The sequence below is a fragment of the Globicephala melas genome, chromosome 1 (genome assembly GCF_963455315.2).
Source record: "Globicephala melas chromosome 1, mGloMel1.2, whole genome shotgun sequence".
Classification (NCBI taxonomy): Eukaryota; Metazoa; Chordata; class Mammalia; order Artiodactyla; family Delphinidae; genus Globicephala; species Globicephala melas.
Genome location: NC_083314.1, coordinates 27464716 through 27478657, shown reverse-complemented (window position 1 = coordinate 27478657; position 13942 = coordinate 27464716). Strand labels below are relative to the sequence as shown.

At 34.1% G+C, this 13942-nt stretch overlaps 1 protein-coding gene across 4 annotated transcripts in view; it reads right to left on the bottom strand.

Moving 5' to 3' along the window:
- The window catches only part of AKT3 (AKT serine/threonine kinase 3), a 395398-nt gene that overhangs the window by 102498 nt on the left and 278958 nt on the right, over positions 1-13942 (bottom strand). For all 4 annotated transcript variants that reach the window (XM_060307050.1, XM_060307115.2, XM_060307149.2 and 1 more), the window contains one exon: positions 5304-5426. In XM_060307050.1, the coding sequence (XP_060163033.1) occupies positions 5304-5426 (123 nt within the window). The remainder of the gene's footprint in view (positions 1-5303; positions 5427-13942) is intronic.

Below are 13942 nucleotides of genomic sequence, written 5' to 3'. Positions count from 1 at the left end.
TCTGGGTAATGCTGACAATTTGTATCAGAGGGTTGCTTGTTATCTAATAGTTCATATTTTGAGGAGACAAAAATATTAGACATCCTAGAGTTTCCATTTAAAAACGGCAACATTTTTTACCCAGTTGAATCGGACAGGCATTATTTGACAGAGGATCTTGATTTGGTAGATTTTGAAATCTTTTTTCCTCTGTGCTTTGTGAACAAGAAACTATAGCCCGAAAACACTATACTCCTTTTTCTGCTCTTGCTGGTGCCTAGAATAAAATTAAATTCTTCCTATTAGAAAGTTTAAGAGTTTTTAACTTTTAAGCTTTTAAAAGCTTTCTAATATACAATTCATATATATTCTAATATCTATCTATGATAAATATACACACACATATATATATATATATCTTTTAGGTATCATTTTAATTAAATGGCTGACACTTTGTGATTAAACAAAGGAATGATAATAGCAGTTCCTAAGCGCTCTGACAACTACTGTAGCAATACCAAAAACACGACCCTTCACTCACTTTTACAAACCCTTTTTAGCACAGTTACATCAGTACCAAGACTGCCTCAGGCTCAAGAATGTAATAAGAAATTCCTCCCCTGCACACTGCATATTTAGGTTTATGGGTATCCAAGTTGCAAATGTCACATGGCTGACCTGCAGGAACTTAATGACCACGGAATTAAGACAGTGTGTTGAAATGCTGAAAGGAAAACTTTGAACCTTCCTAAGATGGAAAAGAATTCACAATATACAACAGCAGAGATCCCATCTAGGTTGGGGTTTAAGAAATACTACATTTAAGAATTTACTACACTTGAGTAACATAGCCCAATAGTATAAGTTAATGTTAGAGGTGGAAGGGGTTCTTAGTAGCAGTGGCTTAAATTATAAAAGAGGGAATCCAGAGTGACTGGTTAGAAGTGGGAGTTAGAGGATGTGTCTTGAGACTCTGTATGTAAAGTAAGCACACTGTTTCATTCAGACCGCTGGTTTATTTAGGAGCTGAGGAAGATTGGGAGGGCTGTGATATAAGGCTCTCTGAAACCATCCCTTTGTGCCATCACTGAGTCTTAGAAATTATCTAAATCTATCTGGCAGTTTCTCACGTTAACAGTGTAAGTGGTAAAATTAACCATTAAATTCTCTGATTAGGTAGAAAACAAGATTAGATTTTCCACAAGTAGAATACAGTAGCAATTTACGCATTTTTCTTGCCCCTCCCCCTGTCATAAACTCTTGGGAGAAATGAATTCATTTTTAGAAATATTTATTTATTTTTGGCTGTGTTGGGTCTTTGCTGCTGTGCACAGGATTTCTCTAGTTGCGGCGAGCGGGGGCTACTCTTCGTTGCGGTGCACAGGCTTCTCATTGCAGTGGCTTCTCTTGTTGTGGAGCACGGGCTCCAGGTGCGTGGGCTTCAGTAGTTGTGGCACATGGGCTCAGTAGTTGTGGCACATGCGCTTAGTTGCTCCGCAGCATGCGGGATCCTCCCAGACCAGGGATAGAATCAGTGTTCCCTACATTGGCAGGCGGATTCTTAACCACTACGCCACCAGGGAAGTCCCAGAAATTAATTCTTAATGAAATTCCAGTATCAGTACCTTTGCAAATGTCCCTAGTTCAGCCTATTCTATCCTTGGATGGCCATGGTCGTTGAAAAGAAAGGTTATATTGAATACTTACAAAAACAAGAGCTAAGCAGAAAAGAAGTTTTCAAAAAAACTTGTACTACTGACACAGTCTTAGGAGAGATTTCTTCAAATTTTTATGCTATCATAAAGCAATATCAGTTTTTCCTAAGTAATCACAAAGAATTTGGGTCCTTACTGAAGCAAAATTTAATATCATGACATGTATTGATAAATTATGCAAACTAACTTTTTAAACTACAACAAAAGTTGCAATAATTTATCTGTTGCTGTGAACACCAATTTATTAGGAACTATGAACTGATAAAATGTCTTAAATTAACTTGCACATGAAATTAGGCTTTGCCTCTAATGATGAATGGGTCAGTGGCAAACAGGTACTGATTTACTTGAGAGGTGCAGCTACCATAAGTAACTCAAATGGATTTGTATTTGAATAAACACAAGGTTATTAGTAAGGAGAAGACAGAGATCAATCTGAGACAAATCAAAGTGGGTACCTAAATCAGTTTTTGATAATGTTATTTTGAATATATTTTGTATAAATATATTTAAAACATTCCTTCTCTTATCTTTGGCAGCTTTATTCAAATTTTAGATTTACAAAGATCTCCTAGAATTAATCCAATGAATTCCCCCACCTAAAGTTCATTTCATCTCTAGAAAGGCAGAATGGTGTAATAAAAAGAACATTATACCTGGAGCTAGGATTCATGGAATCCAATAATCTTGACTATGTCAGCAACTTAGTCCATTACTTTGAGTAAATCCCTTACTAGGCTTCTAGTCTTCAATAAGCTCAGCTGTAAACTATGGGTCCGCTCTAAATTTCTACGACTCTACCTAAAGATCTCATTCTATCATGTGCAATATGGATACAAACAACACGTATAAATTTTGAATGTCTGACTTTTTACATTATCCATTCTTCTCGGTGTATGTTCCATGGATTCTGTCCAATGCTATACATTTACTTAGACCTTTAACTTAAGGTTATATTAAAAAGTAAATAAATTTAGAGAGCAGAGGCCACTTAATTGTCTAATAAAGTTAGTGGTCTGTTTATATGGTAACTACATGGCTGGTATTCACATACCAAGTATTAGCACTGTGGCTTAATAAATTTAGTCTAATTTCATCATCAGAAAGGATGGAGCAACAAAACTCATTAAATGAACTTCAATGTACCAATATGTTGATTCATTAATGAGAAATGATCAATGGAGATACTGACCAAAACCATCCCAATTATATCATTCCTTAATCAATGCTAGCAATCAAGTGAGTACTCTTCTGTTTCTTTAGACTAATAATTCCATCTTCCAGCTTTAAGCATTTTGGATACATTACTAAGTACTTCAAAATTATTCTCATTTTCTTAAATCCACGAAATCCTCCTCCTTCTCCCTACAAACAGAATTCATAAAATATAAAGTGGGAATGGTGGGGGGGAGTAGATCAGGCAGAGAAGAGCTAACTACTTCTAAGTAAATTTGGAAATGCTATATAAATTATGTTTTATCATACCGTATAACTAAATTCTTTTTTAAAACTCTGGATTCAAGACATTTAAACATTATAGGATTATTTGGCCATTCAGACATCAGATATAGGGATGCTGAATTCTGCCACTCCTGGCTATAAAAAGCTGCAGGCTAAATATAATCATATTGTTGATTCATATCCACCTCTGGTCTATTTGGGCACTTAGTTGATCATCCCTGATATAGATATAGTTGCATAGTTCATTTTTCCTAAAAACAGAATTTTATAGCTTCTTTAATCAATAATATGTTAAGAAATAAAACAATAAAGAAGATGTGGCACATATATACAATGGAATATTACTCAGCCATAAAAAGAAGCGAAACTGAGTTATTTGTAGTGAGGTGGATGGACCTAGAGTCTGTCATACAGAGTGAAGTAAGTCAGAAAGAGAAAAAATACCATACGCTAACACCTATATATGGAATCTAAAAAAAAAAAAAAAAGGTGCTGAAGAACCTAGGGGCAGGATAGGAATAAAGATGCAGACATAGAGAATGGACTTGGAATTGAGGACATAGGGAGGGGGAAGGGTAAGCTGGGATGAAATGAGAGAGTGGCATGGACATATATACACGACCAAATGTAAAACGATAGCTAGTGGGAAGCAGTCACATAGCACAGGGAGATCAGCTCGGTGCTTTGTGACCACCTAGAGGGATAGGATAGGGAGGGTGGGAGGGAGACGCAAGAGGGAGGAGATATGGGGATATATGTATACGTATGGCTGATTCACTTTGTTATAAAGCAGAAACTAACACACCATTGTAGAGCAATTATACTCCAATAAAGATGTTAAAAAAATACATACTATATTTCACTGTCATCATGTAAAATAATATTTTTTGAGATAGTTACTTCTTAGGGAGCATTCATAATACAAATGTATATGATAGCAACATCTTAAAATAACTTAGACAACTGCTTAAATAATTAGATAACTTAAGAATCACAGGTGTTTAAAAAGGAGTGAATGGGAGTGAGGGGATAATTGTGATTTCTCTTATGTGCTATAATATGTAAATATATACCTTATTTCATAGAAACAGAATTTCATAAAAGACTAGTATAACTTCTATCTCTACAAATCATATTTTAAATGAACTAGTACTTGATAAATAAAGCAATTCTGTGTCAGATTTTAATAGGTCAAGATTATCATATGATTTACTTTTTAAGAAAGTAAGATTGTCACATTTAGAACTTGTTCAGAGTGTGTCATGGTACAAATTTCCTTAATATGACCAATCTAATTCAAAACAGTGTCACGAGAATTACTGCTATCTTTTATGAGTTACTCCGGGGGTCAGCAAAATATGGCTTGTAGGTGAAATCTTGCCTACTGCCTGTTTTTGTAATTAAAGTTTTACTGGAACACAGCCAGACACGCTCATTTACATATTGTCTGTGGCTGCTTTCACCCTACAACAGCAGCACTGAGGAGTTGTAAAAGACACTGTAAGAGCAGCAAAGCCTAAAATATTTACTATCTGGCCTTCACAGAAAGTTTGCCAATCCCTGAGCTATTCTGAGGGTCTTAACAGAAACTTAACTTAGAGAAATAAAGTCACTATTACTGATAAAACAAATACAGTGCTTTTCAAAATGGAAATTAAACAAATTGATAAAAGGCTATATTAAAATGCTTCAGGTATATAAACCCACTAAAAATTTAATACCAAATCAAATATTTTCCCAAGTAATCTTATTTATTATAAAAATTTCTTCATAATACATCACAGGATGTTAGAATATAATAATGAAATTTATTTTAAAATGTCACTTGCAAAGTTACTTGACTAATAATCAGATGTTTAACATTACTCATTACACTTTCAGAAAAATGAAACTATTATTGATAGATCATATTTGATCAGAGCAGTCAAGAAGAACTTATTTAGCATGTCAAAAACTCGGACATAAAACTACTACACATTTATCAGTGAATGAAATTTCCTGTCAAATACAGTGAAGCAAATTCTTAAACAGAGTGGTTTTATTTCCCAACTAAATCTGCTTTTCTCCAAACTGTGTAACTTTGTAATTACTTTGTGTTTGTCCCTACAGGCTCTGCAAAAACAAATTCTGATTACTTTTCTTTTTTACCTTGAGATCACGGTACACAATCTTTCCGGAATGTAGATAGTCCAAGGCAGAGACAATTTCTGCACCATAGAAACGTGTGCGGTCCTCAGAGAACACCCTCTCTCTCGACAAATGGAAAAACAGCTGCAGGGTAAACAGCAGGGACAGGATTGTAATAATTACTGATTTAGTGGGGGAAATTAACACAAACATAAAACACCTCTCATCACCATATTGTGATGATAGATAGTGTACTCTCAGCGGACACTGAGCAGTCTTAGACAGCAGCTGGCTTATCTTTTCCAGGTTTCCAAGGGGAGACTGCGAGCTGTTAAATCAGCACTTTAATCAATATACCAATCTTGTTTAAGGCATTCTGCTTGCTACCCATTTAACCTTCAGTTACCAGAGGAAAAAGTATGCATCATCAGATTACATCTCCCCCTCAGTATACTGTTGCTTCACTCTTTCAAGGATTAGGTATTGAGACTTTATTAAAATAAATGCACATAAGCATAGATGGAATATTTCGACTTAATTATCTCAGTTACACTTGATTTCAAAGAAAGGACTGCTGATTTGTGGAACCTTATTTATGTGAACTTGTTAAATTCTACAACTCTTGATTCATCATGATACCTCTAGAAATGCTTTCAATGTTTAAATCCATGTTTTCTGCAATGAGAAACTGTGAGGCTTTACATTTTCAATTTATGTTAGTAATGCCCAAAATGGACTGAGAAGCTCCCATTATTCCCCTAATAGTTCTCAATGCATACTCTTCCTATTTCAATAATAATTAACTATGACACCAATCTTTTCTCATGTAATCACTTAAAACTATAAGCCCATCCATTTCCTGTTAACAACAGTCAACAAATATTTATTGGGTTCTCACTGTGGTCAAGCATCCAGCTCTCCATTTAGACAGCCTCTTTATTTAAGAAACTGCCCGTCTCAGCTCTCAGTTCAATAATGTATATGAGGAAGGAGCCGGTTTCAGGCATTATGAATTGACTACTGACCTTTTTGTGTACTGTTTCACTGTATTAAGAAATCCACCAAGAACAACAAAAGATGGTTCGCAGTGCTGAGTACACTGCCGAGTATCACAGTAGGTACTCAATACATGTCTTTGATTAAAGAAATGAACCAATCAGTCAATGTATTCTTGACTGCAAGATCAGAAATTAACTATATTTTCACATAGATTACTTCTACAAACTGCTTCTACAAATTTATAAGAATTATGGTTAACTGAGATTTGTTTCTCACACACCAAATCATAATTTAGGTAACATAAAAGAGGTTCTCTATAGATTCCATCTTCCCTTTTCCCACCTCCAACTCCACTTAAGAGTTTATCATTATTTTAAGATAAAATTTATGCCTAACCCATTGTCACAGTAAAGAGAGAAGAGGTAATATCATGTAACTATTGCCAAAAAAGACTGGTTCAACATTACTTATAGTAAAACTAAAATGTTTGGCAGATAGTCTCTAAACTTTAATGCTCTCTACTATATTGTCATATTTTATCAAATCTAAGATGCTGTTGATTGCAACTCCACCAACTTTCTATGTTAATACCAAGAAAAATAATGAGGTCAATTAAAACTATGACACACCATCAAATATAAAAGGCACTCTGACTGAAGAAATGTTCAATGTGTCTTATAAATGACCAAATATACTATGCCAAAAATCAAACCAATGTATAAAATTACTCAGGGATATGCTTCAAAATTCATTCATTTTATACAGGCACATACATGTTATTAATGCTCTACCATTCAAACAAAGACAGGAAGTAGAAAGAAGCATGGATCATCAGTAAAACCATTCTGAAATATTTCTAGGTCAAAGTAATTTCTGTCATCCTTTAATACAAAATATAACTAATTTTGACAAAGGAACCCCTGTGACCCAGATTTATGGTAGTCTTCTAACGAGATGAAAGTAGTAGTTAGATTTCTAAATTTTCTTCAAATGTCAAGCCTAGTACCCACTCATCTACAATACAAAAGATATAGATCTTCCCTAAATCAACATAATACATGCAGGCTTCTAGATCTTTATTTAGACCATAAATCTTCAATTTGTCTTCCAGCCAATTTCTGTAAAAATATCAGCTAAAAAAAAAAAAAGCTACTTAAGGAGAAGAACTCTATTTATTTCTCAATCTGCTCTCCTCTAATGTCTACCCTTGCTACTTTATGGAACTTATTCCTGTTAACATAATCAAGAACCTCTCGTTCTGGAGCTTAGAACATCACTTATTACCCTCTCCTTCTTATAAACATTCCTTGGCTTTGGTACTACAACTCTCCTGATTTTCTCTGAATATTCCTTCTAAGTTTCTACCTTGGCTTTGAACCAACTTTCCATTTAGTGAGCATCAATTATGTTAAAGTCACTGTTATTGGACACTGGGAAGAGAAAAAGAGGGCATATAATGGTGATTAAGACATAATCCCTGACCTTAAGAAATTCAACACGATGAAGGAGATATATGCACAGATAAAAAACAAGAGAGCTATGAGAAATTCTGTAACAAAGCAATATTAAAAATGCTTTGGAGGCAAAGGATGATTAATCTTTATTGGAATGATCTGAGGAGACTTCACAGATAAGGTAGCATCTCACGTTTTGAAGGATGGATTTTTCACAAATGGAGAATATACGGGAAGCATACAAAACATTGCAAGTTTTATCCATCTTAATATTTTGACCACAGCCTAGTAATAGTACATCAACATAGTAGGTAATTAATAAATGTATGTGGAACAAATTAATCCCTCTTAATATCCACCTTAATATTTGACCACAAGTTCTATCCTTCTTAATATTTTGACCACAGCCTAGTATAGTCCATCAACATAGGAGGTAATTAATAGATGCATGTAGAAGAAATTAATTCTAAAGAAAAAGAATAGTAATGGCAAGGAAACAACACATAGGGAGGGCATGTAGCTGAAGAACAATAATACACATTCATGATAATGACAGAACTTAAGCAAAAAAAAGAAAAAAACAAAAAAAACCCCGCAAAGATGAGGCCAGATTGTTTAGGACCTTGACTGCCATGATATGGTTTAGAGATTAATTTTGTAGATAAGAAGTGTCAAAGACATTTGGGTTAAAAATTTTAGCATAATTTTATTTATTTATTCTTGGCTGTGTTGGGTCTTTGTTGCTGCGCATTGACTTTCTCTAGTTGTGGCGAGTGGGGGATACTCTTTGTTGTGGTGTGCAGGCTTCTCTTGTTGCGGAGCATGGGCTCTAGGAGCACAGGCTTCAGTAGTTGTGGCACGTGGGCTCAGTAGTTGTGGCTCGCAGGCTCTAGAGTGCAGGCTTAGTAATTGTTGCACATGGGCTTAGCTGCTCCGCAGCATGTGGGATCTTCCTGGACCAGGACTTAAACACATGTCCCCTGCATTGGCAGGAGGATTCTTAACCACTGTGCCACCAGGAAAGTCCGAAAAAAATTAGCATAATTTTAAGTACACAACTCTGGCAGCAACTAGAGAATCAATTAAAAAAATCTGAGACTACAGTAGTCAGATAAACAATTCATAAAGTGCAACAAAACTTACTGAACACCAATTCAGTACAACCACTGTGAAAAAGCTGCAGACACAATGAGAGGAAATGGTACCAATCTGAAAGAATATCACTATTTGGTTAGAACAACCAGATATATAAATAATTCCACTAAAATATGTAGTTATAAAATAGAAAGCACACTTAAAGAAGTGAATAAGTATGTTTGGTAATATAAGAAGTAACCTTTGAGCTGGATAAGAGCTTCTGAGGAACATTAGTGCTAGTAACAGACCTTTCAAGAGTCAATATTCCAGAGGGAACTAGCTTTCACCATTTGGGCAAAGGCAGAGAGCAACAGTGTTGAAGTTTCCCTAAGGATGGCTGAGTAGGTGTTGCTGCCAGCAGTGTAAAGGAAAAGAATGGGGATGGAGACAGACGAGCAATGGATTTTATTTTGACCTGTTGACATTTAAATAGGAACTTGATAGCACAGCTTCAGAACTATGGGACCAAAGGGTATAAAGGTAAATGTGTGAGTCATTTATATAAAGGATACTGTTGACACCAAGGAAGCAAGGTATAGCCCAGAAATTTAGTAGAAACTGCAAACAGAGTTAAGGTCAGAATTTTAGGGTATGACTGCACAAAAGGACAGGAAAAAGAAGCAGAACAGGATATTAAGATAGAGTCCTAAAAGAAATACAAACAGAATGAATACCTGAAGAATAAAGGAAAAGAAAGTTTCAGGAAGGAAATTAACATTTACCAGGCATAGGAATTAGGTCATATGTTACCTTTCGGGGAAGATGTCATACTTAGGTGGGCTAAGAAGAGAATATAAAGGTAGAAATGGTATGTGACTCTTTTAGAAAAAATGAATGAAATGAGCCAAGATATTATTGAAATAGAAGATTTTTGCTCAATATATTAATGCTCTCAAGAAAACTTCTGTCTGAAGAAATTGAGAGATACTATAGAGCTACAATTCATATGGAATAGGCATACAAATTAAAAGAAATATCAATGAAATCAGGTGGCCAGAAACAGGTTACTTTATAAAAATTTAGAATATGGTAAAGTTGATGATTACACATAAGGATATGAAGTATATGGGGAAAAAATGACCATTTAATAAATGGTGCCACAATATTTGCTTAACTTTGGAGAAAAGTCAGAAGAGTGTCATTATTGAACATGCAGGCATTCAGTAGATATTTCAAAGAAGTCGGAGTAAAAGCTAAACCATACATTAACAAAGCTAACAAACAAGAGTGTAAAATATCATATTTGCAAATAACTGCTCTCCAGAACAAGATGTGACACTCTTTGAAGGAAGATAACAAAATCTAAACACTCAAGTAAAATCAAAGTATCTAGTATACAATCAACAATTACTAGACATGAGAAGATGCAGGAAAATATGACCCATCACCAACAAAAAAGTCAGTCATTAGACACAGACCTCAAAAATAACAGAGATGATGGTATTAATAGACAGTAACTTTAAAGCAGTACAGGAACATAAAGAAGAGATAATGGGAAATAGAAATAAATAGGATGTTTAAAGATGAAACATATAATATCTGAATAAAAATTTCACTAGATGGGATTAACAACAGATTAGACACTGCAAGAGAAAAGACAAATGAACAAGAAATCATAGCAGAAGAAAACTATATAAATTGCACCTGAAAAAAAAAAATCTCAGCAACCTCTTGAACAGTGTCAAGGAGTCTAACATATGGATAACAGCAGATCCTGAAAGAGAGAGGGAGACATCTGCAAAATAATGACTGAATTTTTCCAAACTAGGATAAAAAAGATAAATGCACAGACTAGGTATTTCAACGAAACTCAGTGAGATAAAAACTAACAAACAGGCATGAATACTCAGAACATAACAGTCAGATCACACTAAAATTGCTGAAAAACCAGTGACAGAAAATCTTTTAAAAATTCTGAAGGGAAAAAAACACAATACATACAGAAGAACAAATAGGAGAATTTCCCCAGACTTCTTCTCAGAAACTATATAAGTGAAAGGACAATGGAACAATATGTCCAAATTGCTGAAAGAAAAAAAACACATCCTAAAATTTTGCACCCAGTGGAAATATCCATAAAATATAAAGGTTAGAGACTTCTGTTTTGACCATGATATAAAATAAATAAAACAAGGATTTTCATACATTAAGCATTAGGCTTCAAGGTACAGTGACTCCAAAGAAAAGGGAAACAAGGTGGTAATTATGGTTGTTCCAGCTTGCTGCCTAGAGAGACCATCCAGAATGTAACACAGGGAAAGAAAACCAAAACAGAACCTGTGGAATTCTTGACGTAAGAATAGAGAGTTCAGAGACTGGGGAGACCAAAGTAGCTGTAATTCATGAGGCAGAGAACCACAAAGAGGAGAACTCCAGGGACCTGCAATGAACTGCCTCTGAGTCTTACTAATCAGCACATGTATATGAGGAAAATTCTGAGGCCAGGGAAAAGAGCCATTGGAAAGAATCAGGTGAAAAAAATCACAGGCTCATAGAGCTAAAAATACTTTTTGTTCTCACCAGGCAAAATGGAAAAACTTCTTAAGAAATGTGGCACCCACTAGAGTCCTTGAGGATACTGCCTCTATAGTTCAGCAGTATTAGTGTTAGAGCAAAGGACACACACATATGTCAAAAGTGTTAGAGCAAAGGACACACACATATGCCAAAGGTGTCAAGGTCATTCAATGGGGCAAAGGATAGACTTTTCAACAATAGATTCTGGAATAACCAAATATCCACATGGGGTAAAAAATGAACTTCAATCCTTAGTTTACAGCATACATAAAAATAAAAAATATCATAAACCTAAATGTAATAGCACAATTATAAAAGTTATAAAAGGAAATATAGGAGAAAATATTTGTCATCCATGATAGACAAAGATTTCTTAGATAGTATTTAAAAAAAACAAAGAAGACAAACTGATAAATTGGATTTCAAAATTTAAAACTTCTGTTGCTCAGAAAACATCACTGAGACAATGAAAAGGCAAGGTACAGTCTGAGAGGAACTATTTATAATACACTCATTTGGCAAAGTATTTGTAACCAGAATATATAAAGATCTATTATAATTTAACAATAAGATAACCCAATTAATAAATAGACAAAATATTCGAACATACAGGTAAAAAAATGTATGCAAATGGCCAATATGTGAAAATATATTTAATATCATTAGTCATCAGAAAAATGCAACTCAAAACCAACCGCAATAATATACTTCTATATACACATTAGAATGACTAAAATTAAAAAGACTGACCACACCAAGAGTTGGTATGGATATGAAACAACTAGAATTCTTGCGGCATTGATACTAGGAATGCAAAATGACACAACTACTTTGGAAAACAGTTTTGGAATTTTTCAAAATGTAAACATATGCTTATTATAAACTCAACAATTATACTCCCCAGTATTTAGCCAAGAAAAAAGAAAACTTGTACATGTATGTGCATATCAGCTTTATTCATAGTAGGCGATGACTAGAAACAATCCAAATGTACACCAAAAGCAGGACAGATTAAAAAACATTGATATAGCATGCTCATGACTCAGCAATGAAGGAACAAACTACTGAGACATGGATAATCTCAAAAACGTTAGGCTTAGCAAAAGAAACAGAAACAGACATAAAAGAGTACATATTGTATGATTCCATTTCTGTGAAATTTTAGAAAAGGTAAATCAAATCTTTAGTGTCAGAAAGCAGATCAGTAGTTGCCTAGGGCCAGGTATAGGAGCAGGAGATGACAGAATGAGACAGGGAAGACTGACTGCAAAGAGGAATAGCAGAACTTTCTGTGGCAGTGGAAATGTTCTGCATCTTTTTGTAATGGGGACTACATGCATAGATGTTTGTCAAAAGTCATATAAGTTATGTATACTTAAAGTGAGTACATTTTATTGTATGTAGCTTATACTTAAGTAAAGTTGGTTAAGTAATGGAAACAATCTAAACGTTCAAAAATATAGTAAGGATTTAATAAATTACATCTGCATAATTAATTACTAGGCAACTAGTATGTATTTTACAATATTAAATAAAATGGAAATTATGGGTACAGTATAAAAACAGGAAAATACACTAATATGGTAATAGTGATCATTGCTAGATGGTAAGATTTAGAGTATTTTTTTTCTGTTTTATACCTTGAAAATTACCTGTAATAATTTAATATCCATTTCCCAGAGCATTATACTTTCCTAAATGTGAGACCATCTGTCTTCCTCACGCCACGTACTAAGTACATAGCACAGTGACTAGCTTGTAGCACGCAGTCAATAAATAAGTATTTTATCAATTGAACTGAAATAACTTTTTGATGTTTTCAGCAATGTACATGTACTGTTGTTACTTTCATAATGGGAGAAATTTTATAAAGGTTTTAAGTAAACATACTGTTGATGCTTTTCCTGATTCAGGCTTCTGACAATTTTTTTTTTTCTTGGCAGAGGCACAGGAGAAAGAGGAAGACTGCACAAGTGCTCTATAGCTTTGCATCCTCAGCCCCAAGCCTAGCATGTAGCACATATTAGGTACTTAATAAATATGTACTGCAAAGAATAAAGTTAAATTAAAAAATACTTTCCAAAGAATTATTTATAAGGAAAATAAGGCTTAAAGTTTTGAAGGTAAAGTATTTTTATTAGAAACATGTAAAAATCACATACAATAACTAAATAATCTTGTTTTTGTTAAAAAAATGAATTTTTTGCTCCTCAAGCAAGGAACATACCTTTAGAAATTTAAGTCCCTTTAGCAATGACTACATGTTTGTGTGTGTGTGTGTGTGTGTGTGTGTGTTGTGCTTAGCAATGCTGTGGGAATATAGTAATGTAAATATTAATAGATTGCCTTAATGATCTAAATATACAAGTTTATATTTCATTACAAACCCGGAATGTTTATCTTTAAAATAAATTGTTATATTTTGAAAAATATGCAACAAACTTTAAAAAAAAATAAAGATCTAGACTTAAACAACATCCTGAGAACTATCACTGCAATCTAAGACTTTAAATTCAATTACATTTTTTTCTTGCAAATACTGTCTATACAAAC